A 14,280-nucleotide genomic window follows, 5' to 3' on the forward strand; every position below is an offset into this window, starting at 1 on the left:
GAGAATGTGGGTTCTTCATAAATTGGCACAAGGGTAATCCCATTCCACAAATCTCTTTCAAAAGTGGTAATAACACACCAGTAATCTCCTAAATAATAGTCTAAGGGACCATCATACAATAATGAATATGTTATTTAGCATAGGAAGACTCTATATGAAACTCTTAAATAATTTCTCTATGTCTAAGTGAGAGCTCCTTAAGATGTCTAGACAACCTAAAGTTTTTTCTGAGAGAAGCATCATGAAAAGTGTTCTTCCTCCTGTTCAGTCAGATGCATTGTACCTTCCATGAAGTCTAAAGTATATGACCCACTTGGGACATCAACCTTTTGAAGCCAGAGGATGATACCCAGTAGGCTTTTCCATCTAAGAGTATAAAACAGTCATGGTCTCATTATGGCTGTTAAAGGAGATTTTGAGTGTAAATCCAGGCATACTGGAAGGAATGTGAAGGAAAATACTCTCTTTTACCAAAGTGGCCAGATTTTGAATGGTTCAGCATCCATGTAGCCTTTGTAGTTATTTTTATGAGACTTTGCAAAGGAAAACAGCATTTGAAGAGCATTACTGCATTGATTCTGTTTTGGGCAAAACCAGGCTCCTACACAGAAGCTGACAGACTTCCATTCAACAGAGTCTACCTACAATCAGGAAGTAAACATCAAAAGAACATAAAGATTTCTTCATAAGCCTGTCATGTCTCTCTCCTCAGTGGCACCCTCCTCAGGCAATATCTGTAAACAAGTTGTCGTATCCAAATTTGAGGCAAGCTTGCAAAGTGAAAAGCTTGGTGCCTTCTAATTAAAGATTTGTATACTGAGATAATTGGCAATGGGTAAGGAAGGTTCAGTGGTGTAACATATAGCTCATCGTTGGTGGCTTGATGGTGTGACAGATGGGGATAGCTCCTTTAAATTATGGAGCTTTTATATTGGTATTTTCAGGAAATGTCAACAGCGTGATTATATTTTCATTAATGTTGTCTTTCCTTCCCATTCATTGCTTTTGTTTGTCATAATCACTTCTTACCTTTTGTCTCTAACTACACAATCTGTTAATATTTGTATAGGATGGCTCACAATGGTCCTGGTTAATGACTAGATTACTAAACACTGCCTCACTACAGTATGCAGCATTTAGTAAATGCTTCAAATTAGATATGGAAATCATTGATACTGTAATTATGACTAGCTCACAATAAAGTTAGCAAAAAGAATGTGAATATCATGCAAATTGTGCAAATGATTACACAAATTCAGTTAGGTTTCAGATTTAGGAATCCTTGTATTTGTAGATGTTAGTGCTGAAACAATCCCATTGTAATATCTTTGGCACTGCCTTGATCAAGAGTGAAAATGAGCTATATTAAAAATGTGCTTTCTGAAAGATCCACGAGGCTGTTCTCCTCTGTTAATTACTGCAGTTTAGTTTTCCTTCTTTCTCAAGAAACAGCTTCGGGGCTCTGCAACGAAGATTTACAGTTTAAAACTATCAATGTGTCATATTGCTCAGGTTTCCCAGTAGCTTCTCAGCTAAGTGCAGGACTAGCACAGCTAGCCTTTGTATATTTGTTCCCTTCAGCCCTGGGCTAGGAAGACTTTTTTTTATGTGGGATGGGGAAGAGACCAAAATGACTGTTTCATGACTGTCGTATGGTCTTTACACTGAAGATTTGAGTCAGGTCCAGTCAACTTACAGGCAAACACTGGAAATCAAGACTGGGTGTCCATCCTTCTCTTTCTCCTCTATTAGGAAGAAATGAGACATGCTTTTTATAAGTTAGACATTTTTAGTTTATTGCCAACTATAAACATGTGAGATTTTACCATTGAAAAATTAATGAAAAAATTCAAGGGCCATGAGCTGTGTCTGGACCACAGGTAGAAGCTGTTTTTCTGCTGCAGAAGTTTTGACATTGTTGTGAATTTTGGAAGCAGAGCCTATCCCTGTCTGTGACTCACAGGTCTGATTTGCCTCCAGAACAGCAAGGCAGAGGCCAAAGACCCATTGTTGGGATCTGTGGACCAGCCCGCTGTGAAGATGGAAAATTTTCAGGTAACATAAATATTTTCTTTCTCTTATATTTTTTTTAAATAAAAATATGTGATTGTCATTAAATTGTAAGCATTTAATTAAAGCATACTTCTGTAAGAAATGTTTTAAATTTTCCGTAGTGCTCCCTGTAATGCTGAAATATTCCTCCAATATTTATTGTCTGGGACAAATGTGAACTAGAACTAAATCCATAGGCCATCATGTTTTTATGGCTTTTGAAGCATTTCATGTCATAACAATATAAAACATATATTGTCTTTATCCTGTGTCCAGAAAACAAGCGAACAAAAACAACCAAACAAAAACCCAACATCACCGGTGGGAAACTAGGTAAGAATTATAGACCTCAGAAGCTTGTGTTTATAATACCAGGAGAAAAACATGAGATCCAAGAGGTTTAAAAATGTGGCAGTCCACTCTCATTTTACTGCCAGTCATTTTGCTAATCTGAGCTACATAATTGCTTTGCCTGACTGAAAGGAGCCTTTAAACAGACAAGCCAATATAAATACTCAGATAGGAGACAGCTCTGTTTAATAACAGCAAGAGAAGTATAGAAGTATTTGTTTACCTCTGCTCATTTACGTCAAAATCAATTGTAATTAAACAGAAATCCAACCACACAAGTAGTGCTTTAACTGATTGTTCTCAATAGACATGTCATATAGACCCAGTGTTTAGGACATGCCAAAGCACACATTATTTTTCTCCTGTAATAAATATCTACTTATAGTCTTTCCAGTTCTTTAGTACAGACAATTGCCTGTCTCAAATTAAAACAAACAAACAAACAGACAACAAAAAAGGTAACCCACGATTTAACGTAAATTCTGTGAGGTTTTCTGGTCATATTTTAGGAATTACTGAAGTTCTGAAAAGCAGAGTTAATTGCATTCTCTGTTAGATATTATGTGGCATTTATTGTCCATCTGCTTACACATATGTACAGAAAATACAGATCTTTCATATCTATTTAAGGTATTAAAATTATGAAGCATAACATTATTTTATTAGTCTAAAGCAAGTACTGGTGTTGGTGGAGGTTTTTTACATAGGATCATGGAATGGTTTGGTTTGGAAGGGATTTTAAAGATCATCTCATTCCAGCTGCCCTGCCATGGGCAGGGACGCCTTCCACTAAACTAGGTTGTTCAAAGCCCCATCCAGCCTGGCCTTGGATACTTCCAGGGATGGGACAACCTGTTCCAGTGCCTCACCACCCTCACAGTAAAGAACAGTGTGTTAGACCAGAGAAATATAACCTGCAGAGAATTTTACATCTTGTTTCATTACTGAGTAAATTCTAAATGGAAATATTTTCAATAATGAACACAAATTCACAACATCAAGAGTGAAAGGAATCAATCTCCAAGACAAGTCAGTATGAACTCTATGTATGCATTCATAGGCAGATCTTTGTTGTGAAAAAACAGTTATCAAAGATGTTCTTTACTATTCTCTGTAATGCAGTGAGGAATAGCACATTGTAAAAGTGAAGGTATGTTTTCAAACAGAAGGTGGCATACATTTTAAAATGGGTCGTCTGGTTTATTTTTTATTTGGACCTGTTAGCTGATAGCCATTCCAGTCAACTGGATCAAGCTATGAACCATCCCTGAAAATTAATGCTTATTTTTAACTTCCATATTTATAGAAAGGAATTTTAAAAACAGTCAGTTAGAAGAAGGTGTTTATTCAATAGTGAAAACTAGACATCTCCCATTGAAAGAGAAAAAAGGATATCTGAAAGACAGGCTTTCCTAGGACAATGAAAAATAACAAAAGCTACTGACACTTTAAAATATTTAGTGTTTTTCATGTACTTATCTAGCCATATTCTTATTTAGTCTTTATCAGAGAACAAATGGCAATAAAAAGCTACATTTTTAAATATTTTGTAAGAAGTTCTTAGAAAGGAATGCACTTGAATGACTATTTATCAGTTCAAATCCTACAAATTATAATGATCTGAACTCTGTCTGCCTTGTTTAATTCCAGATAAAATTTGATAAAATAATTTACAGGTTTTGTGAGGAATAGGATGACATAGGTTTAGGTGTAGGTCTAAGTCTGCACCTAGTTATATATCCAGGCTTGTGTATAGGGGAAATCAGACATTAAATATACGTAGATTCATTTATTTACATAAATATATATAAAAGCATATATATATGTATATATACATATACATACATATATTTATAGTCTGACATCCCATATATGGGAATCTTGACATTTAGTATTAAATTGTACGGAGTACTTCAATACAGACTATAGTGTTCTTCATCCTATAAACATAGTACATAAAATATTTCTTGGAAATATTTGCATGCTGATGTTTACCTTACATTTGTTTTTCTGCCTTGCATGTATGTGTAATTTAAATAATTAGGGTCCAGTTAAACTGCAGAAAATATTGTATTTATTGACTTGTTTTGTCCACCCTGAGTCCCTACTTAAAAAAAGTAATAATTCTTGAGCTTCTTCTTTGTTATCATTATGCAAATTTAATATAATTAGTGAGTCAAAATAAGATGTATCTGTTTTATCCTTTGAAAGGAGCCAGCTATCTAAAGCATTAATTAATTAACTTCATAGTGCAATATATTTAGGGTGAAATCAGTACCCATAATTAATTCTGTTCACAATATTTATAAAGAAAGTGTAGGAAATTGTAGATACCACAATAAAAGGTTCTTTTTCTTTTAGCTTGCTATGGAAGGGTGGTGTTAAATATAGCTCCTCTGGTAATAGAATAAAATATGTAAGATACGTCTTCTGCTGCACCAAAATACATACCTTGCATTGCATTTTATATGTTGCCAATATAGCTTTCACCCTACACCATCTTTAAATTTCCATCCAGAATATGTTTCCTATCCAGGCGACTGTTGTTTACAGATATCTTGTTTCCTTTTCTTTCAACGGCTGATAATTTAGCAGTTCTATTTTAGTGTATGTTCTCCCCTAAGTGCATAAAGCACTTCTGACTGTTTACCCTTAAAGCTCCAGAGAGTTAGGAAAACCTCTAGACTGCTTCTGTTTATTGTACACACGTGCACTGTTAAGGGTTTATTTTCAACAGGGGGGAGACAAGCCCAGAGATAAAGACCAATGGTGCATATCACTCTACCAGCACATCTTGCTGTACAGCACAGCATATGACCTATTTTACATATATATATTTATATATTTACCTTTACATTGATTCTATTTTCTCATGTGTACTAATTTGGCCCTTGGTGGTGATAGTTCACTTCATGTTTGTAGTTTCTGCTACTAGTACAAAAGTCCCTGTTCGATTTTCTTCACTGTGTGCTAGCTGTAGCAGTCAAAATTGCAGGCTAATGGCAAGACAAGCAGCTTATAATGTATGATAATCAATACTCAAAATCCCTTCCCTGTTATGTGACATAAAAGAGTGAAATGAAAAGACAGAGATTTTCAGGGCTAGAGCACCAAAGCTCATGCAATGCAGGTGGGCTTCAATTCAAGGACATTCAGGTTTTTTTTTTTGTTCTTTTTTGCTTTCATATTTAATTCAGTCGCTGCTACAATGTCCAGGGAGCAGAAATGGAAAGTTAGTCAATACAGTGAGTAGAAATGCAAGTATAAAAATTGCTTTAAAAAATACAGGAAATGAGAAGGGGAAAAAAGATACAGCATGCAATATATATATAACATATATATGCTATATGATATATATATATATATCTCTTTTACCTAGAGATTGCCAGTAAGATTTGTATTTTTGTTGGCAGTAATGAATAATCTAAACACTGTGTAAGGCCCCTCCTCATAGCAGTGTATGTGTGTGCACGTGTGAAAGCTAAAAATAGAAATCTTCAAACATAACTTGGTTGCAATAAATTAACCTAATGAGTGTTGAAAATCTCAAAGCATAGTTTTTCGCACAGTACTGAATACCTACTGAATAAGTTTACAGTACTATTTCCAGTGACTGAGAACTTCTCTGATCTTTACCTTTCATCTTGAGTTTGTTCGTTTCACTCTTAGTTTAGGGAATATTTTTTTTTAAAGAAATACAGTTCATTTGAGTTTTAGAAAAAGAGTCAGTGTCAAAATAGGATTTCCCTGTTCTATATTTCATATATATACATATATATAGATAGTGTTGTCAATGTAGATAGCAGAGAATTGTATATAGATATATATGAATATTTATTTAATGTATTTTAAGAGAATATGACATTACTACCTGAAAGACAGAAAGAGTTTTCCCTCTAGAGATGGCCTTTTTGTGGTATAATGCAATAAACTGTAATGTTTGGGTTATTTTTATGTGAGAAAGGAAGGAGCAAATAGGGATCTTGCTCTGATAGAGTAATTGAAAAGAGAGGATCAGAGAAAATTACTGGTCCATTGATAGTGCAGTTCTGAGCTTTTTATGGTAGCTAACATGCAGCAAGGTTTTATTTTTCTCTTTTGTTATAAAGCAACAAACTTGTTTACAAATATCCATACAAAGGATAGTTAAGCTTACAACATAAAATTTAGTTGGAAAGTTGATTAGTTGTTTAGGTAAACCTTTAAAAGTGCCAGAAGGGTTTTACTCAGCATTGTCATGAATTCCATGTAAGAGAAAAATAACTTCAGATATTGTTAAGGAAAATCCTAAAGAAAAAACCTATTTCTCCTATTTCTGTAAATCCACTTTTAAAGCTAGAGGCTGAGCTTGCCACAAATTTACTCTGAAGGATCAGGAAGGTGAGGATGTTTTTAAAAATATATTGATTTGGTTTTTGTGGAGTTTTATGTTTCTGGGTGGGTTTCCTTGGAGAAGGAGGAGTTTGGTTGGTTGGAGATTTTTTTTTAGAGAGAGACAGAGAGAGCAGCAGTTTCGCATGGCTGTTTTAAGCAGCAGCTGTTTGATGCTGTAGAAGCTCTGGAAAACTAGATACAGAGAACTTTAGTGGAGGTGAACTAATGGGTGGAATGAGGTGTATAGCTATGTCCTTCATTTGTATGGCTCCCATTTCATTAAGCAATTGCCACACATATGTTGTGTCTGCGGTTATGCATACCGATGCCATCTCATTCAAGTGAAATAAAATCAGACTCAACAAACTTAAATTTCTTCCTTAAATTCTTTTCATTTTTTCCACTGTGTTACAGTCCCAAGGTTGGGGTTATTTTACTCCTGCTTTTTGTCATGGCAATTTTAATTTTTATTGTATACTAAAACCAGTGTGTGGATTAGTTTTCCTTGGAGATCATAGAATCATTGAACGGATTGTGTCAGAAAGGACCTTGAAATATATGCCATACGCAGGAATGTCCATCACTATATCAGGTTGCTCAAGGTCCTGTCCAACCTGACTTTGAAATCTTGCAGTGATGGGACATCTACGATTAATCTGGGAAATCTCTTCCAGTGTCTCACTACTCTCATATCAAAGAGTTTCTACCTCATGTACAATATAAATCTGCTTTCTTTCAGTTTATGCAGCCCCAGACACAACTGGCTGTCTGGGCTGCGAGAACACACTGCTGGCTCATGCCCAGCTTTTCATCCACCAGTATCCCCAATCCTTCTCAACAGGTCTGCTCTCAATCCATCCGTCCCCCAGTCTGTGCTGGTACTGGTGAATTCTCCAACCCAGGTGCAGGACCTTGCACTTGGACTTGTTGAACTTCATGATGTTCAACTGGCCCCCACCTCTCAAGCCTGTCACAGTCCCTCTGGATGGCATCCCTTCCCTCCAGTGAATCAGATGCACCACTCAGCTTGTTGTGATCTGAGGGTGCACTCAATTCCATTGTCTATCTCATTAATGCAGATAGTAAATAATGTTGTTCCCAATGTGGACCCTGAAGGGGCATATCTCATTATTGGTTTCCACTTGGACATTGACTGCAACTCTTTGCACGTGACCATCCAGCCAGTGCCTTACTGACCTGTCATCAAATCCATCAATCTCCAATTTAGCACCAAGACTATTGTGGCTATATCAATACTTACCCATAGCAAAGGCCTGACAAAAGACTTTGCCTTGTTCACTGATGCAGTCACTCCATTGTAGAAAGTCACCAGATTAGTCAGACACAATCTGTCCTCAGTGAAGCCTTGTTATCTGTGTCTAATCACCTCCCCATCTTCCAAAAGTTTTGATACATCTTCCAGGAAGATCTGTTCCATGATTTTACCAGGTACACAGCTGAGGCTGACTCACCTCTATGAATTTTATGTTTAAAGCCTTTTTGTTACATCCTTTCCTCAACAATCACTTTGTTTTGCTGTCCCTGTACCTAATTCCCTCTTGCTTTTGGTATTTTTTCAGGGCTTGCACCAGAATTAGATATTAAAGTCTTCAAGAAAGGATTCACATATACAGAATGACACTTTTTCACACAACTGTATCATTAACAAGTATCAATTCTGAGCAAATTATCCCAGTTTAATATCACTGTGACATAATACAATTTTAGTTTAAGTCCTATTTATTCATATCTTTATAGAAATGAGAAAAACCGTTTACACTCTTGGATTCCCGTAGCACCTTTGGTGTTTCTTTTCTCATGTTTCTGCAGTACAATCACCCATTAATCAGATAGTGATATAAGATTAGTAGGAATTTGTTTTCTAATTTAGAAAGATGATGATTGTTTAAATTCTCCCCATCTTTGGGTCAACATTTTTGTTCTGCTTTTCTGAAGACTTGTTTTCCATGTCTCTGTATGTGTGTTTCATCCTTATCTTTAAAGGTATACTAACAGTTTTTGCCTAAATGGAACTCCAGGCATTTTTAAAATACTAAATTCCTCAAATAAAATGGGTATTGAACCCGCCGGCCCATTTTGTGAAAGAAAAATGATTAATATCTAAAGATCAATGTATAGTTAACTGAAACCTAGACATGATAAAAGGATTTATTTTATTTATTATTTTTCTTATTCCTGGGAATTGGTTAGAGTTGTGAGTACAATTATAAGACATTAAATATTGGCCCAAATGTAACTATTAAATGTAAATTACACGCAAGCCACGGTTTTTAAAACAGAAAGTTTTCTTTGAATTATATAATAGGAAGTATTAAAACTTATGTTCTAAAAGTGCAACAAAGGGATCTCATTTAATTATATTCTTTGAAAGAAATAAGGATATAGAAATCCTACCTGAAAACATCATCAGTTCAAATAGTGTGTCACGGTTTGTCATTCTTCCAAATTGTATGTATTGAGCAAATCCATTTTCACTTACTTGCACCAAAACAATAAAGGGGAAAACTGATTACATGATCCATACTCATGTCTAATAAAATTGCAATATGCACTTTTTGACAAGCTTGTATTTAATACATACTGATGGAAGATTCTAGTTCTCTGTTCTCAGCAGGAAAAGTAGGCTTTTTAAGAAAACCTTTTTATTTTGTGTCTGTCACAGAACATAACAATTACAAATGAAATGGAGGTGACAAAAAAAGAAAAAACAGCTTGCTGATTTTTATGAAGTGTTTGTATTTCCAGAAAGGCAGTCACTGCTCTGTTATTTGATTTGAAAAATTAATCCTTATAATTCCTTTTGAGTTCCCTAAGTACTGTTCCCTCTTTTCTAGTATGAGTTTTACAGAACAAAGCCTAAAAGATTTCTACAGCAGATTAGTTTACAGATGAAGCTCAATTCCACTGAGAATGATTCTCTAATGACCCCTTTATACTTCCATTGGGCTGTGTGAATGCTTTAATATGTGGAGAACAGAGTTAAATAAATCTATTGTCTCAACTAACAGGTTTATGCAAACCTTCTGAAATATTTTAATTATAGCTTCTTCTTTTTCTCCATAATTAAGAAACCAGATGTCAAGTAAGCCCATCACGTGATGATCATAGCCTATCCATTAGTCTAAATAAATCCACTTATAATTAGAGTTTTTTCTCTTTCTCCTTTGTTTTGCAGAACAAGAAGAATGTGTTAACTGCACAGATGAATGCAGAGTGCTTGGTCATTCTGACAGGTGTTGGATGCCACAGTTCCCTGCAGCCAGTCAGGCTGAGAATGCAGATTATCGCACAAATCTCTTTGTACCCACAGTTGAAGCTAATGTTGAGACTGAGACATACGAAACTGTGAATCCCACTGGGAAAAAGACTTTTTGTACATTTGGGAAAGACAAGAGAGAGCACACTATTCTCATTGCCAATGTTAAACCTTACTTAAAAGCCAAACGTGCCCTGAGTCCTCTGCTTCAGGAGGTTCCCTCAGCATCGAGCAGCCCAACCAAGACATGCATCGAGCCTTGCACCTCAACAAAAGGACCACTGGATGGTTGTGAAGTGAAATCAGGAGCCTTGGCTGAACCAAGCAGCCAGTACTTGTCAACTGACAGTCAGTATCTATCGCCCAGTAAACAGTCAAAGGACGCTTCCTTCATTGCATCAGATCAGATGGCTAGGGCCTTTGCAGACGTGCATTCCCGAGTGAGCCGAGACTCAAGTGAGATGGACTCTGTTCTGGAGCAGTTAGACCGTTCAGCCCGGGATCTAGGCAGGGAGTCGGTGGATGCTGAGGAAGTTGTGAGAGAAATAGACAAGCTCTTGCAGGACTGTCGGGGAAGCGACCCTGTGGCCATCAGAAAGTGAGGGGGAAAATAAGGACAGGCTGGCAGTTGCATTCCTCTTCTGCTGATTGAAAGTAAATAAATAAATAAATTCCCTGGTTGTAACAGAATTACAGGAATGAAGGAAGACCAATGCTGCTTTAAGGCTTTTAGTGAACATCTGAAGTGCCCACAAGTATGTTCTTTTCACTGCTCTTTCTTTTTGACAGATAACACTGGTTTCATTTTGACCAAACTTTCATTAGGACAGAGTCAAGTACACCAAGAACAAAATGAAAGAAGGAAAGACAGTGCCATTTTGACAATCTGATAGGAAGGTGTGAGAAAGATGGACTGGAAATACGTCTGATACTTTAAGACTGTCCTCAATAGCTGATGCTGACTTTACTGTTTACGTATAAACCCCAAGAAAAACAGGGTTGAATAATGCTGATCTGTGGTGAATTTCCAGCAGCCACCACAGGCTTCTACTGAAAGTCCTATAAAAAGTTCTTGTAGTAGTCCAAGCGACGCCAAACATTAACATTCATTTGTGGTAAACATTTATGTACAAAGTTATCTGCCACAAATATGAAAAAAAGAAAAAAAAAAAATCAAAAAGAACCATTCCAGATCATTATTCAAGAAAACATATCCTCATCATTAATGAAACACTACATATCAATCATATTAAGGTTAAATGTAAAAGTATATAGTCCATCTTGTCCTGCACACACATAAGCTAATTCACTTGATAAAAGGAAAAAAAAAAAAAAGGATTTTAATATCTATTTAGCATTTTAGTGTCCAACAAAGCTATAAATAGTTAGTGGTAAGTTTTCAAAGAAAAAGAAAAGGAAGTAAAATAAAGTTGGGGAAAAAAAAGAGTTACTTTAAGGGTAATACAGAAAAGAAATTAACATTATTAACACTTTTTTATTCATTTGTGGACACTAAAATAGCTCAGGAAAGTGAAAATGTCAGACATCCACAAAAATCACATGGTCATTTAAATGTGCAAATGTAAGAAGATTCAGTGTGTTTACATCAAATGACATATTTTTATTGATTTATTGCAGATTCAGTGCATATGAGCCAAATTGTTGAGTGTATAAGAGCTATATTGTGTATTTTATTAAATTAATATATAGTTGTGTTGCAAAAATATTTGGGCTTATATTGTAAATGGCAAGTGTTGCCTCAGTAGCTGTCGAACTCTATGAGTTTTGTTTTTTCCTGCTTCCTTTTCCCCATGGAATATGGGAAGCAGCGCCTCAGAGCAAAGTCTCTTGTTTAATGTATGGTCTACGAAGTACTGCAGTACATAATCTGTTCAAAATGTGTTTGAGTGAGCTGATGGAGCTAACTGAACAGCCTAGAAATACATCCATCAGTCATGGTTATGTGCAAGTCCTTGTAGAAGCTTCTATTGCAAACCCATGTTTAATAACAAAAATTACACTCGAAGCAACATCTGGAACCTCCTTGGGTTTTTTTCCCAACACATTCAGCCAGCCTGTTCAATGTAGGATATTTGATTGACTTCTTCAGAGATGCCACCATTTTCAAAGTTTTGGTATTAAGTTTATAGAGCTGAAACCTATGCCAATGCCAAGGTGGCATGAGCAGTATTTTATCTGATACTTTAGCATGTGCAATTGCTTACTGCAGTTCTAGATAAATACTGCTTATTCTAGGGGGTGTTTTTAGTCAGTTTTTCACTTGATCTGAATAATATTTGCAGAATAACTTAGAATAACTTGGGATATAGTTTCTACTTTTTATTATTGTTTCCTAAGAGTGTTTTTATTGCATTTGAAAAACTCAAAATTACTTTCAGGTGGAACTTAGAAAAGAACAAGTGAACTTCCACAGTACAAGAAAACGCAAAAGAATAAAATGTTTGGCTCAGGATTTGTCCCTTATATATTTCAGATACTCTGCTGGAAATACCACTATGGCACATTGTTTAAAAAATATGTATTTGGTTTCTTAAATTTAATCTATAATTTAAAAATGTTTATAAAAGGGGTTGGCAATCTGAGATATCACAAGCCATAGTTTTTTATCAGTTCAAGAAAAAAGTTGACCCAACAGCCTATTTTAGTTTTGGGATTGCATTTAAATGGTGATTTTAGCTAGTCAGTCCTACAATGAATTGTCTTTGGGAGACAGCAATTCTGACAGTTTGCTTTTGGCTCCTGTTAAAAAAAGTCTACAATTATATGCAAAAGGAAGGATCTTGTACATGTCTTATCAAGCTACTCTCCATGTTTTGGACAATTTATGTATCTAAAATGTGGTGTTGTCTGTGTTATATAATTTTTTTTTTTTTTTTTTTTGGCCAGGAGACCTGAGATTGGTTTTGCTTGATAGCTTGATAGCTTGAAATTCCATAGTGGAGAGGATTTCTTATTGTTTGATCAGTCTTTTCTACGTATTTCCGTGGTGCCCATCACTTCAGTGTCTGTGCACCAAGTCTTTAGCTCTGCCAGTGAGATCCATTATTCAGCAAACTCTAAGCCAGTATGTAAATGCAGTCAAGTGATGGAGATTTGTGTATTTTATAAATGATTTTAACACTGAGTAACCAATTGTACAATTCATTGTATGTTTCTGAAGACATAAAACCACAACATTCTGAGAAAGGGCTGTGCCAATGTAAGAGGAATTTACCTTAAGGCTCTCTGTCACTAGTGATTTACTAGCTTTAGCTGTTTAACACATTATCTGTATTTAGTAGTGATTATTTATTTGCCACTGTGAGGTAATTCAGAATTCATGACTCACTGCTTTATAGAGGAGTTTAGGAAATCTTGCTTTTCTTTAATTTGTCTTTCAACTGCCTTGTTTTGTAGAACTCTGGCATACTCCTTCCCAGTATAAGAATATCCCAGGTTAAAAAAATTATTTCACAATTTCAAATGGATTCATAATGAACCAATAAACCAGCAGAGCTTATACAATGTGAGTTGTGCTGGTTCAGTCAAAATTAACATGATTGTCTGTGAAGGACGTACTGCACACAAAAGAATTTAAAGTGTTTTTTCTCCATGGTATCTCTACTATCACTATTGGAGAAAGAGGCAGCAATGAAAGATAAAGTTTATGAGTTATTTCTCTCATTTTTTACACACATGCTTTATAAGACTGAAAGGAAATATCTGCCACAAGATTATAAAAGGAAAGTTGGAGTTGAGGGAGGCAAGTTAAGCAACTAATAAATTTGTACTGTACACTGTGAATAGCAAATAAGGCATTCTGTATCTTTTTTAATTAACAAAAGCCAGCAACTGGGAGTTCCTTATACAATTGGCCAATCAAATCAGAACTCAAAATCAGACCCTTTTTTTTTTTTTTTTAATTGGCATATTTATGAGGAAACAGAGTCTCCTGAACCGTGATTTTCCACTTAAGAATAGAGGTTTCCCAATCCAAGTTACCCCTAGAAGTCAAACTTTGTTCATAGTGGAGCAAGATACACCATTCAAACAAGCTTTTATGTTGCTTGCTGTCAAATGGAAGGGAAATTGCTGAGGTCAAGGAGGTGTCTGAAGGCTAGCATAACATACACCCACTCATTATTGTTTAATTGCTTTCTTTTGACATGAGGCAGCAATTATTATTGCATTAATTTAAATGGGAGTTTTGGCTATCAAGATTTGTT

General features: G+C 35.5%; 1 protein-coding gene across 1 annotated transcript in view; it reads left to right on the forward strand.

The window, feature by feature from the left end:
* The window catches only part of PCDH17 (protocadherin 17), a gene marked incomplete at both ends in the record, with an annotated part of 83,222 nt that extends 72,566 nt beyond the window's left edge, over window positions 1–10,656 (forward strand). Inside the window, one exon of the mRNA XM_082279222.1 lies at window positions 9,974–10,656. Within this exon, the coding sequence (XP_082135348.1) occupies window positions 9,974–10,656 (683 nt within the window). The remainder of the gene's footprint in view (window positions 1–9,973) is intronic.
* Between the last annotated feature and the right edge of the window lie 3,624 nt (window positions 10,657–14,280).

The sequence above is a fragment of the Coloeus monedula genome, assembly GCF_965178545.1.
Source record: "Coloeus monedula genome assembly, chromosome: 3".
NCBI lineage: Eukaryota > Metazoa > Chordata > Aves > Passeriformes > Corvidae > Coloeus > Coloeus monedula.